This window comes from Trachemys scripta, chromosome 2 (genome assembly GCF_013100865.1).
Source record: "Trachemys scripta elegans isolate TJP31775 chromosome 2, CAS_Tse_1.0, whole genome shotgun sequence".
NCBI lineage: Eukaryota > Metazoa > Chordata > Testudines > Emydidae > Trachemys > Trachemys scripta.
In genome coordinates, this window is record NC_048299.1 from 40419660 (window position 1) to 40444335 (window position 24676).

At 42.2% G+C, this 24676-nt stretch overlaps 1 protein-coding gene across 2 annotated transcripts in view; it reads left to right on the forward strand.

Annotated features, from left to right (window-relative positions):
• The window catches only part of NMT2 (N-myristoyltransferase 2), a 51805-nt gene that overhangs the window by 13384 nt on the left and 13745 nt on the right, over nt 1-24676 (forward strand). For both annotated transcript variants that reach the window (XM_034760369.1, XM_034760370.1), the window contains exons 2-7: nt 2613-2748; nt 14299-14443; nt 22788-22906; nt 23000-23091; nt 23187-23303; nt 24116-24286. In XM_034760369.1, coding sequence (XP_034616260.1) covers nt 2613-2748; nt 14299-14443; nt 22788-22906; nt 23000-23091; nt 23187-23303; nt 24116-24286 — 780 coding nt within the window. The remainder of the gene's footprint in view (nt 1-2612; nt 2749-14298; nt 14444-22787; nt 22907-22999; nt 23092-23186; nt 23304-24115; nt 24287-24676) is intronic.

Here is a 24676-nt window from a genome sequence, read left to right on the forward strand (position 1 = left end):
GACTGATGCCTTCCACCTCAGCTGGCAGTCAATTTTCCTGTACGCTTTTCCTCCGATCCTGATCATTCCCCAGATCATCCTCAAGCTGAAAACTCATCCTCGTTGCCCTAGTATGGCTGAAGGAGGGTTGGCTTTCTGATCTTCTTGCGCTGTCAGTTCAGCCTCCTATATCACTTTCTCTCCATCCCAGCTGGCTCACGCAGAATCACAGTTGCACTTTGCATCTTGCACTCAGCATCTCATAGCATGGCTGCTCCATGGTTGAATGAGGAAGAGCGATGTTCAATAGCTGTTTGATGGGTCCTACTTGCTAGTAGAAAACCCTTTACCAGGATGGCCTATTCAGCAAAGGTTTTTTCACAAACCATTATGCGGTTACTGTTGCATGCAAAGCAGATGCAAACTTTGGGAAGGCCGTCCTGAAGTCTTTATTTAAATAGACTTTGAGCCCCACCTCTTGTGAGTACTGCTTATGAATCACCTAAGTGGAATACACGGCTGCATCTACTCAGAGGAAGAAATGGTTACTTACTGTAACTAGTTCTTTGAGATGTGATGCAGATATATATTCCAAGACCTGCCCTCTGTCCCCTCTGTGTTGATGTCTAGTCTCTGGTTGTTCAGTGTGAAGGGATTGAGGGGATTCAGGGTGGTGTAGCCTCAGGGGAAGTGGTTATGGTCAGGAAGCGCAAGCTCTGTCCCTCTACGAGTACTGCTAGGCAAAATTCTCCAGCTCTGATGCGCTGGACACGCATATACCTAAGAGGAATACACATCTGTATCATATCTCAAAGAACCACAATTAAAGTAAAGAACTGTTTCTTTTGCAGAGCTCAAACATTCCACCTTCTCGCATCTCCCCCTTGTCTCCCAGCTCTCCATGCCTGTGTCTGTCAGATAGTTGTTGGGACCTGATCCATAGAGGTGCTGAGCACCAGTCCTGTACTCCTTCATTCTCTTCTGCTGTTGCAACTTCGATTGAACTCCTGTGGAGTTGTAGGGATCAGCGCTTCTCGGCATTGATCTTTCATACAAGAATGGATTTCGAGAACAATGATATTACTATACAGATGAGTGTTTACAGTGACTGGTTGGTACTTGCTGAAACACAGGCTTTCAGCATTCAATTTGGGCATGTGGAGTTTTCTCAGGCCTTGGGGACTCAAGTATTGACCAGCAATGCAATTGCCAAGACTGTGGGTGTATATATACCTTTTGAAATGAGAGTGCAGTAAAGATGACAATAGATTTTACAGGAATACTTTCCATAAGGATTCATAATGGTTGCAACTCACTATGCTAATCCACTTGTTCCCGTGACCTGACTTAGAATAGTCAAGTGATGTCTCTTGTATGCTTCCCAATGTCCCTCACGATCAAAGCTGTTTCTCATGTAGAAATAAGTAAAGTCTTTCTTTTGTCTAGTGCAAAAAAGCATCTAACATCTGCTGTGGAGCCCATGATTTACATATGGTTTTTCCTGACTGTTAACTTCTCTTGGAGAGTTTTCAGCTTGTGTTCTAGAGTCTTCCTCTTTCTTCCTTGTCATTTTGTTTTTTTCCTGTTTGTCTGATGGCTGTTACTACCATCCAATGGTGCATTCTCCCTCAATATCTACAGGCTCTACTCTTGTATTGGTCATTTGTTAATTGACTGCTCTCTTTATGTAAGGAAAAAAGGGTTCACGGTGTCATCAGCTAAAATGTTTGGAGTCAGCAAGTGTAGGATGCAGTTGGTTGTTGTTTTCCATTAAACTTGATCCAGTAATAGTAATTGATAGTAACTCTCCTTTTACTCAGTGAGATTTGAGCAAGATATATATCATATGTTTGAAACAAAGTTTCCCTGAAAAATTGCATGGAGTGTTTTCTGGTTGGATCCTTCCCTCTAATTCATTCTTCCTAAATCCTTTTGTGGACCATTGATAAGCATCAAGAGTATCCGAGGACATGGGGAAAGATTTTCAAAAGCAGTTACGGTATTTAGGAACATGAGTCCCATTGACTTTCAATGGAGCCTGTGTACCTAAATTCCAAAGCCACTTTTGAAAATCCCACCTACAATTCCTTGCTGGAAATATCAGAAATGTTCATCTAATGTTTGTGGTTATAGTGTTTCTAGTCCAATGCAGAGTTATATTCTGAAACTTCAATTATTACTTTTGCAGACATACATAAGGCAAGTTTTAGCTCTAGTGCATTACAGTACTATATTTCTCTTCCTCCCTGAAGTCTCCTGCCCCTTTCTTTCTGCAAAATGACTCCTGCTAAATAAAATTGTTCAGCGAGACATTACAACTTCTGCTGTGTATGTAAAAACTGCCACTTCATGTTTCTGTTATATAAAAGCCTAGGGGATGGTATTGACTGTTGTATGGTGCCCAAATGTCCTGTAAATTAGGTGGCTGAATGGAAAGCAAATGATCAAGTTAATATAGAGAACTTTTCTGCAATTTACTCCTTTGTTTGTCCTGTTTTTTTCCCCCAGTGTCATGTCTGACTGTTGTTAGTTTTCATATGTAGGAGTAGTGGTTTTCTAAATTTAACTTTCATGTACTTCAAGCTTTGTGGTATTCGTTTTTCTTATTTCACCTTCTCTGAATTTCCTGACAGAAGTCCTGGAGGGGATTTGGGAGCTAAAAAGAAGAAAAAGAAACAGAAGAGAAAAAAGGAGAAACCAAACTCCGGTGGCACCAAATCAGATTCTGCATCTGACTCCCAGGAGATTAAAATTCAACAGCCTTCAAAAGTGAGAGCCTTGTTTTATTTTAACTTCTGTGGTTTCCTGTGAAAGTGGGTAGTGCTGCCTTAACACTCATTTGAATCGGGCATGGGTAGTTTGGGTTATTGTCATAATTAGAAATGAAAGGACAAGGAACTATGTGAGATAGTAAGTATGTACAGTAGTTGGCAGCCTTAAAAAGCTGCCTCCGGTATGCTGGTGATTACCAGGGAGATGTGTTCTGTGAAGGGAGGAGGCGACAGCTTTTTCAGTTGTTAACATTCAGGTTGGTGGTGGCCTGGTAGCGGAGAATTTTAATCTGCACCAGTAATGTTTTTGTAGCATATTTTGTGTTTGATAAATTGCCTCTAGTTTAGCCTCATTCTAACTTGTCCTGATTTATATCCAATTTCTTGAACAGTACAGTGCCATCTGGTAGTGGATTTCAGTAGCAGGGAGGCAAGTCTATGCTGACTGCTGCACTTTGAATTGGATCAGTCTTCAGCAGCTGCTGCTGAAGAGGTTGTGGAATCTCCATCATTGGAGATTTTTAAGAGCAGGTTAGACAAACACCTGTCAGGGATGGTCTAGATAATATTTAGTCCTGCCATGAGTGCAGGGGACTGGACTAGATGACCTCTCGAGCTTCCAGTCCTATGATTTTATTTTTGAGGGAAAATACCATACAAAGTGTCTGAAGAAACTTCTGTGTCATGGGCATCCACACTTAGATAAGGCAAGCCTCAGTTGGAGAAACAAGCAACCTGTTGCTTTGAAGTACACACCTAATTGGCATAAAATGGAGCCAGTTGCATCTGTCCTCTTTAATACTGAGATACAGTCTGGGGAGGCTCCAGATCCATCCAGATCTGTGCCCAGGGGCCGGTTTGGGGGCCCCCTGCAGGAGCCCGTAACTTGGGTAGAAGTGAGGGGCCACCAATGCTGTAACTGTGGCCCTGCCTCCTGCTCCTCCTCTTCCCCCAGGGCACCACCCCGGGCCAGGCCAGAAGCCAGAGTTGGACAGTGGTAGGAGCTTTCCAGGGAGCCTGGGGTACTGTAGGGGTAGCCCTGGACCCTCCGTCTGCTCTGGGCAGGGCCCAGCGTACCCAAAAGCAGCTCCTATCCCATGTCCCCACCCTCCAGGGCACGCTGCTGCCGGTGGGACCCAGAGGAAGGGACTCTGGTCTGGCCTCCTGCTCCTTCTCTTCCTAATGCCAGGCTGCCCCTGTTGGGTCCCTCCTGCTCCTGGTGGCAGGTTGCCCCTGCTGCCACCTGGGCTTTGAGCCCAAGCACCAATCATGTGCGGCACTGCTCCTCCTGTCGCCTCTGGCCCGAGGCTTGCAGGTTGGGGGGCCCGGAGGGGGCAGTGCTATCCTGCCCTCCCCAAACTGCGCCCATGCCGCTGCCGCACCTGCCCGAGGCTACTATGCCCATGTTAAAAAGTGGGCAGGCATGGCCCTCCCATTTTTAAAAAGTGCCCAGTTCTGGCACCCTTGTGCCCCAGAGTATGGGGGACCAACTATTCTTTGTGCCCAGGACCCCAATACATCTTAATCCGCCTCAGATGTGATGGTCCATTTTCACCTGAAAGGCCTCTGCTTTAAATCAGAATGTCCTATCACACAATGGGATATGTATCCTCCACAGGCTCTGTGTTAAATATGATGTTGGCTGAGAGGCACCTCTGGGCTATGGACCATGCTTTGACCATCTTATTCTAAGTAAACAGGGAAAAACATTACTTTTAAAAATGTTTAGCTTAGAATCCTAGAATATCAGGATTGGAAGGGACCTCAGAAGGTCATCTAGTCAAACCTCTTCTCAAAGCAGGACCAATCCCAAACTAAATCATCCTAGCCAGGGCTTTGTCAAGCCGGGCCTTAAAAACCTCCAAGGAAGGAGATTCCACCACCTCCCTAGTAACCCATTCCAGTGCTTCACCACTATCCTAGTGAAAAAGTTTTTCGTAATATCCAACCTAAACCCACTGCAACTTGAGGCCATTACTCCTTGTTCTGTCTTCTGCTACCACTGAGGACAGTCTAGATCCATCCTCTTTGGAACCCCCTTTCAGGTAGTTAAAAGCAGCTATCAAATCCCCCCTCGTTCTTCTCTTCTGCAGACTAAATAATCCTAGTTCCCTCAGCCTCTCCTCATAAATCATGTGCTCCACCCCTCTAATCATTTTTGTTGCCCTCCACTGGAGTCTTTCCAATTTTACCACATCCTTCTTGTAGTATGGGGGCCAAAACTGGACACAGTACTCCAGATGAGGCCTCACCAATGCCGAATAGAGGGGAATGATCATGTCCTTTGATCTGTTGGCAATGACCCTACTTATACAGCCCAAAATGCCGTTAGCGTTCTTGGCAACAAGGGCACACTGTTGACTTATATCCAGCTTCTCGTCCGCTGTAACCCCTAGGTCCTTTTCTGCAGAACTGCTTCCTAGCCATTCGGACCCTAGTCTGTAGCAGTGCATGGGATTCTTCTGTCCTAAGTGCAGGACTCTGCACTTGTCCTTGTTGAACCTCATCAGATTTCTTTTGGCCCAATCCTCTAATTTGTCTAGGTCCCTCTGTATCCTATCCCTACCCTCCAGTGTATCTACCACTCCTCCCAGTTTAGTGTCATCTGCAAACTTGCTGAGGGTGCAGTCCATACCATCCTCCAGATCATTAATGTTTCAATCAAGAATACCAAGTGATATAACTTAGAAACCTTACTCTGAGGAGTGAGCTTCATAGCACCATCATCTGAAAGTTCATAGACCATTGATTGTGCCTGAGTGGAGAGGTTGTCTCATCTGATTAATGCAGAGAAACTCAACTTTGTGCCATTAGTCCCCCTATAAGATTTGACAAGTGTAATAGTGTAATCTGTTTATTTCAGGGGGAAAATTGTGTTCTGTTTTGCTGGCATGGTGATACATTATGTATTGTCCACTCTAGGGCAGCGGTTCTCAAACTCTGGGTCGGGACCCCAAAGTGGGTCCTGACCCCATTTTAATGGGGTCACCAGGGCTGGCTTAGACTTTCTGGGGCCCAGAGCTAAAGCCTGGGGCCAAGCTGAAGCGCAAGCCCCATGGCCCAGGACAAAGCCCACTGCCTGGGCCTGAAGCCCTTGGACTCAGGCTTCAGTTCCCCCTCCTGGGGTCATGTAGTAATTTTTGTTGTTAGAAGGGGGTTGCGGTGCAATGAAGTTTGAGAACCCCTGATCTAGGGCTTTTTCAGTGTCACCTCTAGTGCTATGTGTGTGCTGCTTTTGCGTTAAGTTTTGCATTTTTAAATGTGTAGCAAGAACATACAGTATCACCAAGAGTGATCACTTTTTAGACTCCTCATGCTCTTTAATTTTGATTTTCTTTAAAGAATGGGCTGTTTGTCATGGGTCTGCAATATAATAGACAGTAAACAGATTTGAAGTTAGTTACTTATAGTAAAGTCAGCTAAAAGGATGTTAGAATTTTTACTACCTTTCTGAAGTAAAGATGCAGTTCCTTATTATGTTTTGAATGGTGTATTTTAAAATACATACAGTTTTAAATCCCTTTTTTAATGAATTACAATAATACTTTGTTAATCCAAGTTAATATACAGACTTTTTTCCCTCAAGAAAGAGAATCTGTAGACAATCATTACTTTTCCTGTTTTGGTAAGTCTGGCCAGCAGTTAATTTTTCAGCTACTCCAAGCAGGGTTTAATGGTTGTGTTAGTAGTATGAAAATGCTTTATTTTTTCTTGTTCAGTTGACTCTTCCAGGAGCAGCTTCCTTTAAAACTGTTTTAAGTACATTTCAGAGCATACAAAATATTTTTTAAATGTCAACTAAGTAAAAATTGCTCTCTACCTCAAATGGGGAAACGGATACCACAGAATTAACTGAGAGATGTAACACTTTAGAATAAAATGATATGGGGCGGGGGAGTGGTAATCTGATTCAAAACCAGGGATTATGACCTGTCACTGACACTATAGCCCATGGATCAGAATTCATTAGTTAAACTATAAAATAAAGATTCTGTACATTCACCAATCTTGACAGCCTCACTTTTAGGATTTCAGGAAGTAGTTGACCTTTGACCTCAAGTTACATAGGTTCATGTTACACTTTCTGGGGAAACTAACTCTCTAATCAGAATAGCCAGATTTCCATCAAATCTGTAGCACCATGTTTCACAAATTGGTTTATATCAGTAGCAAGCAGTTAAGCTCTGTGTATGATGGCCAGGGAAAGTGGATAATTGCCTTTCTGCCAAGAATTATATTTGCTCACTATTCACCAGAGAGCTGGATGGGTCATGCAAAGTGCTGATGAATGCCCTCAACTTCTGTTGAAATTCATGGGGATTGGGGGTGCTCAGCACTTGCAGTTTTGTATCCATACTTTCTCTGGCAAATATAGACTGGGTCACATTATGCTGCAGGTATGATATGCACATCTCTGTCATATGTTGTTTACTATGCTCACTAAAACACCTGATGATATGATGGTCACCACAGGGACAAAGCCTCGCTAATTCCATTATGTTTGTAGCCATTTTTATTGTAGATAGCATGTGAGATTTGATTTTTAATTAAATATATATGCTCTTAAAAAGCCCCTCTCCAAACCTCTAGTGATTAAAACAAGAGGCCTTAATTTCAGATTCAACATACAGGTACCCAGTTCATTTGCCTTTGCATTCACCAGCTCTGTTCCTGTCCACACAAGTAGTAAGTAAATGGAGCTTTTCTAGCTAGATTTCTGAGCTGTTTTGGACTGTCAAGCTGGTCAAGTGCTGAGCAATATTAATTTTCTTTACTAGTCATGGAAAACGTGTGTTTCTCCTTATTTGTGATTCTTGAGTTTTATAAATTATACTATGACCTTTGGCATTTGTTTCACTTCTAGGTGAAGGGAGTTTGCAGGTATTTTAGCTGAGATGCGTATATGTGCCTTTCCTCTAAGGTAAACATACAGGATCATCTAAGAGTGCTGTTGAGTCTAGGTGAAGGTGGGGGCTGAAGGTGGATGATGAGATGGGACAGCGATGTAAGCAGCTTCAGCAGTCAGGAAACCACAGGAATGCAAGACTTATGAGTCTCCTATGACTTTTTCCTCTTTTGACTGACACATTTGACCTTTTGAACTTTTTGATGCAGATGGATTCCCAGCAGTAATGATTGGCAGTAGTAACATGTACTCTGAGGCTGGCAACATTTAGGTGCCCAACTCACATTGCTTTTCCTATAGAAGTTGGGTGTCTAACTCCCATAGGTGCATTTGAAATTTTCTACCTGCAAATAAATGTGAGTAAGCTTTGTATATCGGTACATGCAGGTTCTTAAATTCAGTACATTCTTTCTTTATGTAGGGAATAATGGATAGCAAGGCATGTGGTTGTGATATAACTACTCATCTTAGGCACGTAATGAGGTTGAAGGCCATTTCTAGGATCTGAGAAGTACCACTATCTTAGAACTGTCCTGTTTTTTCACTTACAGGAAGGTACTGTTGTCATTTTTGACTTGGAAAAACGTTTAGGCGAAGTAATTGAGTCAGATGGTTGGTGTCCCATAATCACAGGGGGATCAACTGTAGTTACTCAGATTTCTCCTTCTATTCTGCCTGTTTTATAAACGCATTTATAAATATTCCAGTGAACTTTAAAAGTTTAAAGGACCAGAGATATGGATGGCAGCAATTTTAATATGCTACTTAAAAATTGCAGATTAACATACAGATTGTTCTCTTGAACTGTGCAAGGGCTGCAACGTAGTCTACATTTAAACATTAGACTTCAGGGTGAAACTAGTAAAAAACAAATAACCCTTCTTCTCCCCTCCCCCCCCACCCTATTGTATTAGTTTTTTGTGACCTAAAGTGTCCATATAGCACTTCGCTATTGACTTTCCCTGTGCCTGCCTTCCCTGTTCTCATGAGCAAACAGGGTGTTGAAATTTACAGGAATCCTGTTCTGCTAGGCATTTGTATTTATGAATACAAAGACAACTACAGCCAAGGGGGACTTGAAGACAGACTAAGGTTATTGAGCTACCAACATGGACCACGGCTTTTAAGAGCAAATAATATAATTTATGTGGGGCTAGCAGCAATTCTGAATAGGTCTAATCAGTACAAAGGCATTGCTGCCAGTTTTCCCCAAAATCAGAAAACTCTTTCCTGTCCTGTAGATAATGAGGATTAAGTTTCTGAGTTCTGAACTGATCTTGCATAACTACTTAGATGAAGCTCTGACTGGTTTTACTTGGGGATTTGCCTAAGTAAAATATGTGGTGGATCTTGCAATATTTTATTTCATTGGGACTCTTAGGGTATGTCTGCATTGCAAAACAAAAAAAACGGCAGCATCAAGTCTCAGACCCAGGCATAACCTCCTTTTTAAAATATGGGCACCAGAACTATATGCAGTTTTGTATTATCAGTCTCACCAGTGCTGTAAACAGAGGTAATATAACCTCCCTATCCCTACTTACTAGTTCCCTGTTTATAGACCCAAGGATTACATTAACCCTTTTTGTACAGCATCACACTGGGAGCTCATGTTAAGTTGCATGTTCACAGTGATCTCTAAATCCTTTTCAGAGTCACAATTTTCTGTAATACAGTCCCCCCTCCCCCATTCTATAGGTATGGCCTGCATTCCTTATTCCTAGATGTATAACTTTGCATTTGGCTATATTCATAGATTCCAAGGCCAGAAGAGACCTTTGTGATCATGTAGTCTGACCCCCTGTGTAACACAAGGCCATAGAACTCCCTGAAAATAATTCCTATTAAAATTAAAAATGTGTTTTGTCCAATTTATAGAGCAAACTGGAACACTTGGTACGACTGCCCTATCCTCCTCATTATTTACCACTCAACCAATCTATTCATCGTCCACAAGTATTAATCCGCAGTGATTTTTTACATCCAGCTCATTGATGAAAATGTTGACCAAGAAGGTATAAAACCCCTATAACTGGATAATTAAGCAATAACATGCCCATGGGGTGAGTTTCTTCCTAACCCCAGGCAGCTAATGATTGGGTTATACCTTGAAGTTTGAGTCAGTCTGTGTTTGTAAATATTTTTGAATGCTCTGGTCTCTCATTTGTAGTATGAATTAATTCTGTAAATGTGACATGGAAAATATCTTGTTTAATATCCTATTGGCGCAAATACATATAGGAAAGGGCATGTTTGCATGAAACTCAGCTTTCAAACTCTCTGCATTGACAGAATATTGTCATCACAAAAGGTGCCATCCGGGAACTTTTGTACAGAAGAGAAACCTTTTACTTCCCAGCTGTTGCTGTCTAGGCATATATGTAGCAGTCCTTACACAGCTCGTCTTGCTTTCTGAAATCTTATCTTTTCATTTTGCCTCTCTAGCCTACAAACAACATGTCTATCCTTGTGTCTGTTGCAGGCTACAATGTGAATTTAACTTTGTAGTCTTTTATTTTGCAGCCTGCAGTATGTGCGAACACAGAGAAACAAAGCAGCAGGAGGAAATGTCATAGAACACAGACAAGGAGTGTGGCAAAAGGCAGTCTTCCCCTTACCCCCCAAATAGACAAATGGAGAACCACAAAGAACTAATACATGTGTGAGCAAAGGCAAAAAACAAAAATACCTGTTTTGAGGTGTAAACGTAAAGTACAGTGTATAAACGTAAAGTATATTCTTATTGGTAATTCCACTCCATAGCCCACATCTTTGTTCTGTCTTCACTTGCCAAGCAAAATTGGACATAGCCTCTTTGCTGTAAGTAAGCCCTGTCCATGTTCTAGTCCAGGATGATCTTTGTCCACAATCTGTTTGTCTTAAAGTATTATCAATGTTTGTTCTAATCCAGACATTTCCACAGCTGTTTTCTGTGTTTTAAAATGTCAGACTTGAGGATAATGGCATTTAAACAACTATCTAGATAGTAAGTAGTAGTTAGAGACATTTTCTAAATGATGGAACACCGTAAATTGAATAGTCAGGTAATTGAACTTATGGTTATAGCTGCCTTATGTTAGCCTTCTTCCAATTTTGGCCCATTTATTCCATCAACAACAGGTGGCTACTTGATTTTGGATAGGGTGACCAGATGTCCTGATTTTATAGGGACAGTCCCGATATTTGGGGTTTTTTTTCTTATATAGACACCTATTGCCCTCCACCCCCGTCCCAATTTTTCACACTTGCTATCTGGTCACCCTAATTTTGGATAATGCATTAACTGCCCCCTGGTAACAGTCTCACTAAAAAAAAGTCATTAAGGATCAAAAGGAAGTGTGATATCAATACGCTTTAAAATGTCACTGATTCCTTATTCTTTCCAACTAGTCCCTCATCTGTTCAGCATATCTGCACATGTAACAGAATGAACCTCCTCCACAACTCCTCCTGTGGCATAAGGGAGGACTCTAGGCACTGACAAAGCTTCATTTTATGCAGAAAAGGCCACCAGCTCCCTCTATACATCAGATAAATTTCCCTTGGATCACATAAAATTGTACATTTTGCTTTATTCTTTCAGTCTTTGTGCCATTCCTCCAGAGGGTTTAGCCAGTCCCTCCTAACTGCAGGAACTTGCTCTCAATTGAGAAAGCAGATATTGCTTTCCAGCTTACATGTGTTTCTTCAGAAAATTTTCCTCCTTTATTTGGAGAAATAAAAAGGAACTGAAAAAAAATTTCATACCACATACCTATCTCTGAATTAGTTGCAAGGAGTGAAGAACCCTTCTCTCTTGGGAAGAAGGACCATCATCCATAGACTAGTCATGGTTAACATCAGAATGATATATACCTTTTCCCCCTTCTCTTCTGTATTATGTGGACAGATACCTTATTTATAATGGTCATTTATTATTGGCATAGAAATAGAATAATACACCTCTACCCCGATATAACGCAGCCCGCTATAACGCGGTAAAGCAGCGCTCCGGGGGCGGGCGGGGCTGCGCATTCCGGCGGATCAAAGCAAGTTTGATATAACGCGGTTTTACCTATAACGTGGTAAGATTTTTTTGGCTCTCGAGGAAAGTGTTATATCGGGGTAGAGGTGTATTATGATCCCCTATTAACAGGCTGGCTAGCCTGTCAAGGGGAGTTGGGCTCAGCCTTGCCTGTGACTTTAGCAGTTAGCCCCCAGCTTATCCTGATCTGGTGGCTCAATTACAATTAGTGATCTAAGCTATGAAAGGCTCAGAAAGAACTACATAGAGAGGGTTGAGAACTTAGTGAAAGAAGAAACCCAGGAGAGAGGAGCCTAGGGAACCCCCTCTCTTTGGGAAGGGCCTAGTGAAGGCAGGCTGGAGAAAACCACAAGGAGCAGGTTAGATTCCTGTGAGAGACTCTGAGATAGAGCTTGTAAGAAACAGGGAAGACCCTGAAAGAAGCTGCTAGAGTAGAAAGGGAGGCAGAGGGGAAACCTGCTAGGAAGAAGGGCTTCCAGGGGAAAAGACCGGAGAGGCAGTGCTCAGCCAAAGGACCAAAGAAAGAAATCTGCAGTCCCCAGGAGTAGGGGTGAAGAACAGGGAACTTCAGTGTAGCCTGAGAGGAGCAGGAGGATCTTTTGCTTGGATAATGGTGTAGATTTCATTATCTTAATAAAATTTTAAAATCTGTAGTTTGACTTTGTTACCCCATAATGGGAAAGACCTGAACTTAAGAGATCACCTGACCAGAGAGCTAGGTCATGGGAGAGACATACAGACAGAGGCCATTGCAAGGCTAAAGAAGTGGTCAAGAGGGGGTCTTCCCTGCACACAGTGCCACTTTCTAATACCAAAGGGGTGCTACAGTGGTGAGTGGAACTGCTTACACTGCTAAAATAAAAAAAAAATCCAAAATACTAATATTGACACATGAGAATTGATATTTGATTAGTCCGTGTACTGGTAAGCGTTAAAAATCTCTACTTCCTTAGAAACCTTCATACTAGACAAATGGGAACTATATATATTGATCTTTAGTTGAGAACACTGATCCATGTCACTATGATTTGGATCTAGAAATAGGCCTTTTTTTTTGTTTGTTTGGTGTTTTTTTTTTTTTTTGCTGTAACAGTGTTGACATAACTGGGTGAACCAAAGCCCATAAGTAAATAAATGTTAATGCACTGACCTTTCAGGCCAGAAAACAGTTTTATTAATATGTTCATAGTATTATTTTCACAGGAAAATCTTCCAATACTTTAGTTAACTAGAGAAACTGCATAATGTTTAGAGAATAAAAATATATATTAAATAAGACAAGACATGCAGGCTTTTTTGAAGTTGAAAGTTCTTAAACTATATGCAGTAGATCTGCCTTTGAGATCGATGGTACTGAAGGCTGCTGCTTGTCCATATTAGTTATAGCTTGTGGTGTTTTCTCTAGATGAGTCCTAGAAAGGAAGTAAAATAATGAAAGGATGACAAGTTAATATGGAACTGAGAAGCAGGGAGCTTGTATATTCAACAGTTGGGATAGAACACTTTAAATAATATATGTAATATAATCTAATCTAAAGACTGAATCTGTTGCCTTGGAGAAAACCTGGGGTGAAATCCTGGCCCTGCTGAAGTTGATGGCAAAACTCCCAAATCTGCTCCAGGATGGTACTTTTCTTAAGAAAAACAAAAATAGAAATATCCCTTCAGATGTATAACTCACTGTGCCTATCACTGGTTTGCCGTCTGTATACACTACATGGGCAAAATTCTTATCGAAGCTGTGGGTGCTCAGCTTTATCTCTGAAATGAGGGTTTAGATGGCTAGCTTTAGCCACCAAAGTTAGGAAAGTTTAGCCCTAGCTTTTAGGCTGTCAGGGTGGGGAGATGGTTCTGTAAAAGTCTCTTTCCTCTTTAAGTAGAATTTTAGTTTATTTTATCTTTACTCTTAAATGCTCCCTTCGTTTTGAAGCTTTGCTAACAACATTAGCTGTAGCACTTGGCAGAATGGACTTATAACACATGCATGTCCTGTACACTGAAAAGTAAAGCAAGAATTAATAAAAAGAACATCTGATAGAACCTCAGTAAACATTGAAATATGTAGTAATATAGCATTATAGAAATATGGAATAGTGCTGACTTTTTTTAAAGTGATGTTTTACAGTATCTATCTACTTTAAATGCCCTTATGTGCATTACTAATAACATATTAGATTGTTAAACCTGAGGGAATTTTAAGGTCAGCTTTGCTTTTAGCGGTTTACTCTGTTGTACCATTTCAACTTTGTTCAGATGGAGCAGTGGAAAAAAGAATGGTTAGCCTCACACTGTGGTCCTTATACAGTAGTGTAATGCTGCACTACTTGTGTTGCAAACACTGTAAGTTCTTTATTAAATGTAAACAAACTATTTTGAGGATGTTTCAAAATAATTAAACTACTTTTAAAACAATGGAAGTTTATAAAATTGTTTTTCCCCAAACAAAACCTACATGTTGGGCCTGGGCTCCCTGGCAGTGCCTCACTTAAGGTGGGAGCAAACATACAAAATACTATCAAAATATAGTTGAAGCAAGTGACATGAATATGGTGTATGCACTACGTTTTCAGTGTGCATGTAGTAAACAAGCCTCTCTCCCCTGTTGTCTCTCCGTACAGAATCCAGCCATTCCAATGCAGAAGCTGCAAGACATTCAGAGAGCTATGGAACTGCTCTCTGCATGCCAGGGACCAGCAAAAAACATTGATGAAGCAACCAAACGTAAATACCAGTTTTGGGATACGCAACCTGTACCCAAACTTAGTAAGTTTAACTGGGCCTATGTACAAAATTTACCTTAATAGTAGCTAAAAGGAGTATGTTGAAATTTTACTGTGTATTCTGTAACACAGATATAAAGTTGAACTGCTTGGATATATTCTTTATCAAAATGTGTTAGGATTCAGTAGTCACTTCTGCTCTTTGCAGCCATCTGAAATTACTGATAAACTACTGAGATGAGTAGTTTGGGCGGGGGGGAGAGGGAAGGGTATGTCATGAAATGAAATATCAGAATGAGTTTCATATATGAAAACAAGAAATGTGCTATTACAATGATCCCACTTGGGCTAACGGGTTTGAACTTGAGAACTACAGGGAAGAAAGGTCTCTACCACTTCAGTAAAAGGAATAACTTTATTATTTGGTAGCAGCAGTAGACTTTTAAACTGTTATGAGCCAGGTATCAGAGAGTAACAAAGATCCACACTATGCTGGTGTGGGATACACTGCTTTTGCATAAATTGATGCTAATTACACATCTCTCCTATGCATAACTATTTTGTTCCTATTTGTTCACCTGCTTCCTCCGCTGCATACAATTCTTATCTGTAGTCCATCCTATATACGACAGTGTTTTCCTTCTTCATGGTTTTGGAGGCAGCTTGATTGAAGACTTCTTTAAACTGATTCAGTGTCTGTCTTCTGCACAGCTGTTACCTATCTCCAACCACCCCCACTCATTACTGCTATGGGTGAGTGCAGTTGCTGACTCCTCCATCCTTGGAAGAAAGCCCTATTTCATTAGTCTCCTGTAAGACACTACTGCTAATTCCAGGAACTCTTCAGTGCCAGGGAAGCTTGGGGACCTTGCAAGTAAAGCAGTCCCTATCACCTCTTTCAGCAGTGGTTTCCACTGATCATTTTCCTGCTCCTGAGCCTGGTTCCCCATTCCAGCACTCTTGAGGGATTGAACTGCACCACCTCCGCACTCTCCAGCCAGATCCCCTCAAGGGGGAGTGGAGTAAGTTAATGTCACCAGTCCTAGCTGGGTGCCTAACCTCTATGCCACAGGTTAAATGAGTTCTCCTCACACACTGTTCTCCCTCTCTCCCAATAGTTCATTATTTCAATAGCCTTGTTATTTTGACTGGTATTTTGATCCTTTTCTCTTTCTGAAAGTCATGATGCAGAAGACCCCTCTTAAAATTACTACCTATTGTAACATTTGGGGTTCAACCCATACCAGTAAGGGCTTGTATCACCGCCTGCCCTGCAACTCTGCATGCCTTAAATGCTATGCTTCTGTGTCGGAGTCCTGACACTGCCTGCCAGCCACCCTTACAAGCATGCAGGTCACACCCTGGCTTCCTCCACCCAGTTACTTTTTTGCAGAGTGAACCCAATACCCTTCCAGTCCCAAATTTCTCCAAAACTGTCTGCCAATTGGACAATCTGCAGAGGTTCCCAGAATTGTGAGCTCTTCTTTGAGTGCTTGCTCATGTCAATTCCATTCTAGGTGTGTGTGTGTGCCCATGTGCGTGGTCGTTGGAGATATTTGCCTTGGCGGTATCCATAGGGCCAGCTGTGGCACCCCCTTGAGTGCCACGCTTATGCGTCGATATATCAGGCACCACAGGCCCTATGCCCTCTCAGTTCCTTCTTTCCACCTGTGGTGGTTAGTTGGAGCACCTTTCCTTGCATAGCAAGGTGTAGAGGTTTCGTCTCTTCTCACTTTGAGCCTTAAGATCTTGTAAATAGTTTGTTTATTGTAGTTAGTGGTAAGTAGTTGTTAAGTGTAGTTAGAATTTAGGGTATGTCTACACTGGAAACTTCAAAGCACTGCCATGGGAACGCTCCCGCGGCAGTGATTTGAAGTGCGAGTGTGGTCTCCCAGCACTCCTGGTAATCTACCTCCACAAGGGGATTAGCTCTGAGCGCTGGGAGTGTGGCTCCCAGCGCTCGGAGCCTGTCTACACTAGAGCTTTAAAGCACTCAGACTTGCTGCGCTCAGGAGGGTGATTTTTCACACCCCTGAGCCAGCAAGTTAGAAGGCTATAAAATGTAAGTGTAGACAAGCCCTTAGAGTCCCAGCGGGGACCACGCCCCAGACAGGGCATGCCTCAGTCTCCGAGGTTTATGCTCGGCCTGTGTCCAGCAGATCTTGCTGGGTAGCGATTTATCTGGATTATCTGTTGCATCTCAAACTCCAAGGTTTGTCCCTATCATCTATCAAGGTCCACCTGGCCACTATCTCGGGTTTTCCTCCTACGTTCCAAGGCAGGTCAGTCTTCATTCACAACATGATGGCACAGTTTTTGAAAGGTTTGGAGCGTCTCTACGCACATGTCTGATATCCCATCCCTCACCTCACCCCCAGGGACCTGAATCTCATGTTGTTGAGGCACATGGGGTCTCCACTTGAGCCTCTGGCTTCCTGCTTTCTCCTGCTTCTCTCCTGGAAGGTCTCATTCCTGGTCGCGATAACGTCAGCCCGCAGGGTGTCCGAGATCAGGGTGCTTACTTCAGAGTTTTCTACAAGGATAAGGTCCAGCTGCAACCACACCCAGCATTTCTGCCCAGGGTTGTTTCCCAGTTTCATACTGGCCAGGACATATACTTGCCCATCTTCTTTCCAAAGCCTCATGCGTCAGATGAGGAGTGCAGGCTACTCACCCTGGATGTCAGGAGGGCACTGGCCTTCTACAGAGATAGAACAAGGCCTTTCTGTAAGTCAATGCAGTTGTTCGTTGCGGTGGCAGACAGAATGAAAGGTCGCCCAGTGTCTGCTCAGAGGATTTCGTCTTGGATCATGGCCTGCATCCACCACTGCTATGAGCTGGCGAAAGTGCTTCCACTGGCGATCGTGATGGCACACTCGACTAGGGCACAAGCGTCATCAGCGGCCTTCCTGGCACAGGTACCAATCCAAGAGATCTGTAGAGCCACTACCTGGTCATCTGTCCATATGTTCGCGTCTCATTATGCGCTTACCCAGCAAGCTCAAGACAACACTGGCTTAGGCAGAACAGTGCTGCAAGCTACAAGACCGTGAACTCCGAGCTTGCCTCCATTGATACTGTTTGAGAGTCACCTAGAATGGAATCAACATGAGACGCACTCGAAGAAGAAAAAACGGTTACCCACCTTTTTCGTAACTGTTGTTCTTCGAGATGTGTTGCTCAAGTCCATTCCATTACCCAGCCTCCTGCCCCTCTGTCGGAGTTGTCGGTAAGAAGGAACTGAGAGGACGTAGGGCCGGCGGTGCCTGATATACCAATGCATGAGTGTGGCATTCAAGGGGGCGCCACAACTGGGCCTAAGGATACCGCTAAGGCAAAAATCTCCAACGACCGCGCAGGTGGGCGCGCACATAGCTAGAATGGAATGGACATGAGCAACACATCTCGAAGAGCAACAGTTACGAAAAGGTGGGTAACTGTTTTTTATTGTTTTTCTCCCCACCCTGCAACCTCTGCAAGTGAGAATTTTGTTACTGCTAAGCTGTGTGACAACTGTCCTGACATACCAGCTTGTCTTCCTTACCAGTAAACTCCTCATGACTCTGCCAGTCCAAACCTTGCCTTGCAGGTAAAACAACAGTGAACCCCATCTCCTTAGCTTGCCAGAGATGTCTCCCTGCAGTATCCATCCTTCTCATGGAACACTCACAGAAATTGTTCTCTACTCCTTTAAGGAGACAATAACAGCAGCATATTCATTTGACTAACATTCTTAGTTCAATCACAGCACTGAATTGATTTATAATAAAGCTGAAACAAGTTTATTTAACAAAAGGATGTAGGATTAAGTAATACCAAGAATAAGTAGTAAAGACAGAAAAGGTTACAAGCAAACAAAAATAAAAATACATTTCTAAGATGTATTTAATGTCAGCAAGTTATAATCTTTGTCTAAGCAGGTTTCTCTCCTATATTCAATTCCCAGAGACTTCAACACCCTTGGTTGAAGGATCCCAACGTTCTGTGATTTCAAGAGCTCCAGCCCCCTGAATCCCCCAAGTGATGGACAACTATGGGGTTCTCTCCCCTTTCTTTTTTTAGTCCAGTAAACCTTTGAAATGTATTCTGTGAAAAGTAAGCCTAGACAAAACTTCTCTCTCCTGCTGGCGTGTAGATGCCATGCTGTCTTCCCAATGTTCATTGGCCCTCCTTCAAGAGGCAGGAATGCTTCCTGGGGGTGTGGTCTTTATTCTCCTGCTGATTCATATGTAAATGGGCTTCCATTGTTTTGATTCCCACACTGCTTAATTTACACTGGAGACAGGTAGATAGCTGCCTTCCCTCCTGTCTTGATGGAAACCTTTTTCTCCCTGTGTTTAGTCACCAACTTTAAAGTGTAATATCAGTGAGTACCCATAATTGCTCATATAGTACTAATGCATACATTTCACAATGCTATTAATCACCAGTGTGTCACAGGCTTTCACCAAAGACCTTAGTCGATATACTTTTATAATACAGTAATATTATATACAATTAGCTGATTCAGTTGCTTCTTATTTGAGATTCAATTATCCTGTCTTTATAGTTAAAAGGCTATCTCACTCAGTTGCTAGTTTGATGGCTTTGTTTACCTTTTATGTAAATATATCTTCATTGTTTCTGCCTGACAACCAGGCGGTTTAGATAAGCAAGTATACATCCGTTTGTCTAGGACAGACTGGGCTTATTCATTGCTTGCCAAAAACATTTTAAGAATGTAATTCTACCACGTTTATAACTCTTTGTTCACATGCTGTAAAGATATCATGCAAGTATATTAATGATCAGTGAATTGTTCGTTTTCCAGTGATATACTACAGGCTACCTTTTGGGTATATATCATGACAACAGTGTGTTAGGTGTAGGAAGTATGTCAAGCCTGATAAGAGTTGCTGACACAGAGTAGTGAAACCAGTGGGCCCCCTGTGTCACACTTATATTACAGTACCACCCAGTAATGAACTAGGTGGTGTACGGAACACATAGGCACTGACCCAAAATGTAGAAAGACTAAAAGGACTCAAATATTTGAATCTTTAATCTAGCACCATGTCAGGATCGAAGGCCTCCGAATTCAATGATGTATGGAAGTATTCTTCTTTGGGATAAAATCTCCCTCATAAAACTAAACAGAATTTTCTAGCCTTCTTACACTGAATGAGTTTCCATCCCAAACAGAGGTTTTTAGGATCACTCATCACAGACTGCAATCCAGGGAAGTCACCTCGCAGTTGGAGAAGGAACCAAGCACCTCTCTCCTCCGTGCTGCTGCATCCAGGAAAAATTAATCCAACAGAAACTAGAAATGTCAAGAAGCCACATCACCATTCTTTGGGAGTCCCACTCCTCTGTGGTGCCACCTCTGGCATACCAGGGGTGCCTGATCCCTTATGAAGGGAAAAATCTCCCAGAATCACATGGCTTAGGAAGACAGTTTAACTCCAATAAGATAGATGTGTTAAATTGACCTGGTCCACACTATCCTAGAGATTGAAGAATTTGTTTGCCCTCAGACTAAGAAAAGTCCACTCAGGATGAAGCATCATAACATCTGAGTCCCTGGAGAAAATAGTCTACTCCACATGGACTCATGGTGGTCACAAACATCTAACTAGCAGAGCATCAAAAAACACTGCTCTAAAGCAAAGCTGACAAACTATTTCCCGTCCTCAAGCTCAGCTCTCCTTTTTGGTGCTTAACTCTGTGAGCAACAAAAATTTTACTGTTAAGAAAATAAGGCTGTGAATTAGTCTCCAATGGCCTCTGAAACTCTTGGCCCCAATAGTCACAGCCCAAACACCTGCTCTCATGGTCTGCTCAAGTTGTGCACTCCAAAAATAGGAAGTTAAGGAGAGAATCAGGAAAGGTGAAGAAACACCCAGGAACTCTTTTATTTATGATTATCCATATGACAATACAAAATTCACTGCACTTTCTAAGTTATCCCAATAGCTTGCTTAGGATGCTGGTTATAGGCCTGGTCTACACTACAGAATTAGGTTGACATAAGGCAGCTAACACTCTGTAGGTGTTTACACTATAATGGTGCTCCCACCGATGTAAGTCGCCCACTACATCGACCTAATAACTCCACCTCTGCAAAAGGTGTCACACTTAGGTCAATGTTAGGGTGATGCAATGTCTGTGTAGACACTGCATTACTGATATCACCTGTTGTCTGTCAACCCTACACGGGACTGACAGCCCGGACTACTGCTGCTGCCTCCCGGTGAGGGATTGAGAGGCAGGAGAGCCTGAGCCTGGCCACTGCCTAGGCCTTCTCCCCCACCCCCATCCCTCACTGGGAGGCAGCCGGGCCTAGGCTCTCCTCCCCTCCTCCTTTCCCCCAATCCCCCACCAAGAGGCAGCTGAGCTCAGGCTCTCCTCCCGCCCCCATCCATCATCAGGAGGTATCCAGGATCAGGCTCTCCTTACCCCCCACCCCCACCCCTACCCCAATCCCTCACCGTGAGGGGGCCAGAATCGGGCTCTCCTTCCTTCCTTCCTCCCTCCCCTCTCCATCTGACACCAAGAGGCAGTGGCGGGACTCTGAGCTGTCAGCCATGGTGGTGGGGAGGCTCCAGCTGTCAGGGCCCCACAATGCCCCACTTCAGTCGGTACAAGCGCTGATGGTGAGGATGCGCACCGCTGACAGAAGGAGTTAGTGTGGACATGAAAAACTACAATAATTACTGTGGTGGTTCTATGTCAACCAACCTTTGATCAACTTAATTTTGTAGTGTAGACGAGTCCATAGACTTAATCTCCAAAGTGCTGTTTGATGGCTCCAAGTAGCGTTCTGTGTAAAGCTCTCCAGCATTCTTGAGAATTTAACAAAATAATGTCACAACATTATTCCCTGAGGGACTCTAAATCCAGCTTTTGGAATTTTAGCCATCTTTTCAGAACACCTCAAACTAGTAGTCCTTTCACTCTACATGCGGCACTGGAATGTATTTTGCTAGGCAGCAGTCAGTGAGGTCATACCTTGAACATCCTTCAGCACCAGCTCAGAGATGAGAGCTTGCTGGTCCTATCACTTGCCAGTCTAGGAGGATGAGGAAAAAAATGTCTGGGCAACTACCAACAAATAGGATCTAGAAGTGTTTCTAAAGGGCTGCTTAATAGAAATAGGGTTTGTAGAATTTGAGTGGTCTTTGAATATTCTGTTAAGCAGCCTGGCTAAATCACTTCTACTTCCTATTTGTGAGAAGTGGAAATGGCCTACACCTTAACATTTTTCAGCTTCCTCCTGAGGTGTTGAGTGTGTGGGCTGGGGAAGGAAGCTCTTTTTTCAATGTGTTGAAGATTATGACTTCAAATGGAAGCATTAGTCTTTCTGCTTCAAGAAATAGTTGCAAGAATCTTTGTGTTCATAAACTTGAAAGTTTTCCCTCCTTGTACGAAGAAGAGACTGCTAGCAGCAGTCCTATAGGTAGTATACCATAGCGGATCAAGACTATCATTTTGTAGCAATGGTATCTGGAGGGTTTTCTGTACCCAGAGTCTTCATGGAGCTGCTGGTGATTCTGGCCTTACCACTATTGGGCAATCTCCTGACAGAAGCTCTTTCTGCAAAAGAAGCTGCGTAGTACACCCTACTGGTCATTCAGGTGTACTAATGAGAACTAAGATTGCAATAGTCTGACACGCTATCAATAATTTGTACAAGCATGATTAACATGTTATAATATATTTCCTAATGTTGTTCAGCTTTGGAAGCCTCTTCTGAGGCTGGTTGGCTGATGTGTAATAGCCATCCAACAGAGGAAGAGTGGCTCCTGTTATATTTTAAAAAATATCTTCAGTCTACCTGCTTCTGAAGTTGTGGAGAAAGACAAGATTACCCAGTAGCGAGTCCAGAACTATAAGTGTAACCACAATTTTAATTTTAAATTTACAAATGAAAGTTTTTTCATTTCACCAGCAGCCATTCTATAAAATGCCATGATCCTGCAAACACTGATGCATGTGAGTAGTGCCATTGAGTTCATATAAGTCAATGTTTGCAGATCAGCACCATAGCTTGTGAATCTCACTGCAGAATTCCTCCCCAGATATAGCTTTCAGCAGTTGACTAAGTGATACATACATGCTGATAATTTGCTATTTAATTGTGCTCTGTTATGAAATGTTAAGATATAAACTGCGGTAGAATAGCTCTGAGCCTCTGTACAATAGCTCTGCTGAAGTATTAGCTGACTTGAGTGAGTTGTAAAACAGAGAAATAATGTAAGCAAACAAAAGCTTATTTTTAACATTTTTAAAAGGCTTCAGATTCTGATTTCATAATTTTACATTACACCTTGTGTAAAGTGACTTCAAAACTTATTAATTTTCAAATTAGCTAGTAATGTAATTTTTTCCCTCCTTTTCTATAACAGATGAAGTTATAACTTCTCATGGTGCAATTGAACCAGATAAGGACAATGTCCGCCTAGAACCATACTCTTTGCCACAGGGTTTTATGTGGGACACTTTGGACCTGAGCAATGCTGAAGTTGTAAGTAAAATCGTGCGTACACACATAGTCTTTGATGAAACATTCTGGCTGATGTGTGAGATAAAATTCTTCCTTTTTGATGTGTGTTTTCAGCTAAAGGAACTGTACACATTATTAAATGAGAATTACGTAGAAGATGATGATAACATGTTTAGGTTTGACTACTCACCTGAGTTTCTTATGTGGTGAGTAGCAATTTCTGTGTTGGATTGCAAAGAAGGGTGTTTTGATCACATTCTTTTGGACACTAATTTGTAATGGTTTCTGCCACTGATTCTAGGGCACTACGTCCTCCAGGCTGGCTACCCCAATGGCACTGTGGAGTTAGAGTATCATCAAACAAAAAATTGGTAGGGTTCATAAGCGCCATCCCTGCACACATTCGGATTTATGACAGGTAAATATAAATATATAAATAAAAACAAATGCTACATCTTGAATTGTCTTTCGTGATGGGGATTGTCTGATTGAAGAGCTGAGTGCTAGGCCTCATTGACCGTAGAGGGAGAAGAAACCTTACACAGGTCTGAAATTTTTCACAAGGCTTTTGGAAGTTTCCAATTAAAACTAATGGCAAACAAATATCCACCTCAGAAACGTTCTATTGATAGAAGGTGTGAAGAGCTGCTTGATGTTTTCTGGCCTATTGGAAAGTGTAAAGTGTATATTCAGTCAGTTAGACTTACCAGGGCGCTCTCCGTAGGGTTGGAGCACTGGAATAATTAACTTGTGAATGTGAGCTGTGGAGCCTTTTGATATCTCTTTCCTCCTGCTTTGATTGTTTTCCAGGCCCTAAATCCGGGCCACAATTCAGGTCATGGTACACATCTAAAGAGTATTACAGGTAAATTCTCTAACCTAGGCATCCTGCCAGATGCAGTTACAAAATATTAACATTTGTTGTTTACTTTGAGGATGCAACTTAAAGCAGCCAGGTTAAAAATTTGGATCTGTATGCTTAGAAGTATGTAAAATACAAAGAGCATATACCAACATTGGATAAGAAATCTCAATGATTTATCAGAGTCCTTTGTTGCATAATTGAGTCCTTCTGTTAAAGACTTTAAAATGAGCATTATTTATGTTTTTGAGAAGCTACCTTGTATAACCTGAAATTTACTATCAACATGGAAAATAAAACTATATAAATAAGACTATACTATGTTTTAGTGAGTTTTATAACTATTTTGTTATTTAAATTGCTTTTAGTGTGAAGAAAATGGTAGAAATCAATTTTCTTTGTGTCCACAAGAAATTGAGATCTAAACGAGTAGCACCTGTACTGATTCGGGAAATAACCAGAAGAGTAAACCTGGAAGGGATTTTTCAGGCAGTTTACACTGCAGGAGTGGTACTCCCCAAGCCTGTGGCCACATGCAGGTAACCTAGATAGTGGTCATAGTAACATTGCTCCCAAGAATGATCATTTTAAAGAGGATTCCTTGTCATTTTCACAAACTAGCTAATAAAAATGTTCATTTTTCTGCTGTAAACTTCTGGTAAACATTATGGACTTGATTCTAATGCAGAGGACATGGCCAACTTCTTTGTGATGCCTTGGACAAAGACATTTCTTGGAGTAAAATCTAGTTCTGTTTGGGGCACTGCCTGCACTGTGATAGAAACTGTGCTAGCAATGACAAGGTTGTATACTTCGGTACACACATTTTTCAAGTGACCTATTTCTTGACTGGTGGGGTGAACAGAGTTTCTGGGAATAATATGGTATTACTTTTTAAACATCTTCCTGTATGGTCTCCTCTCTGGAAA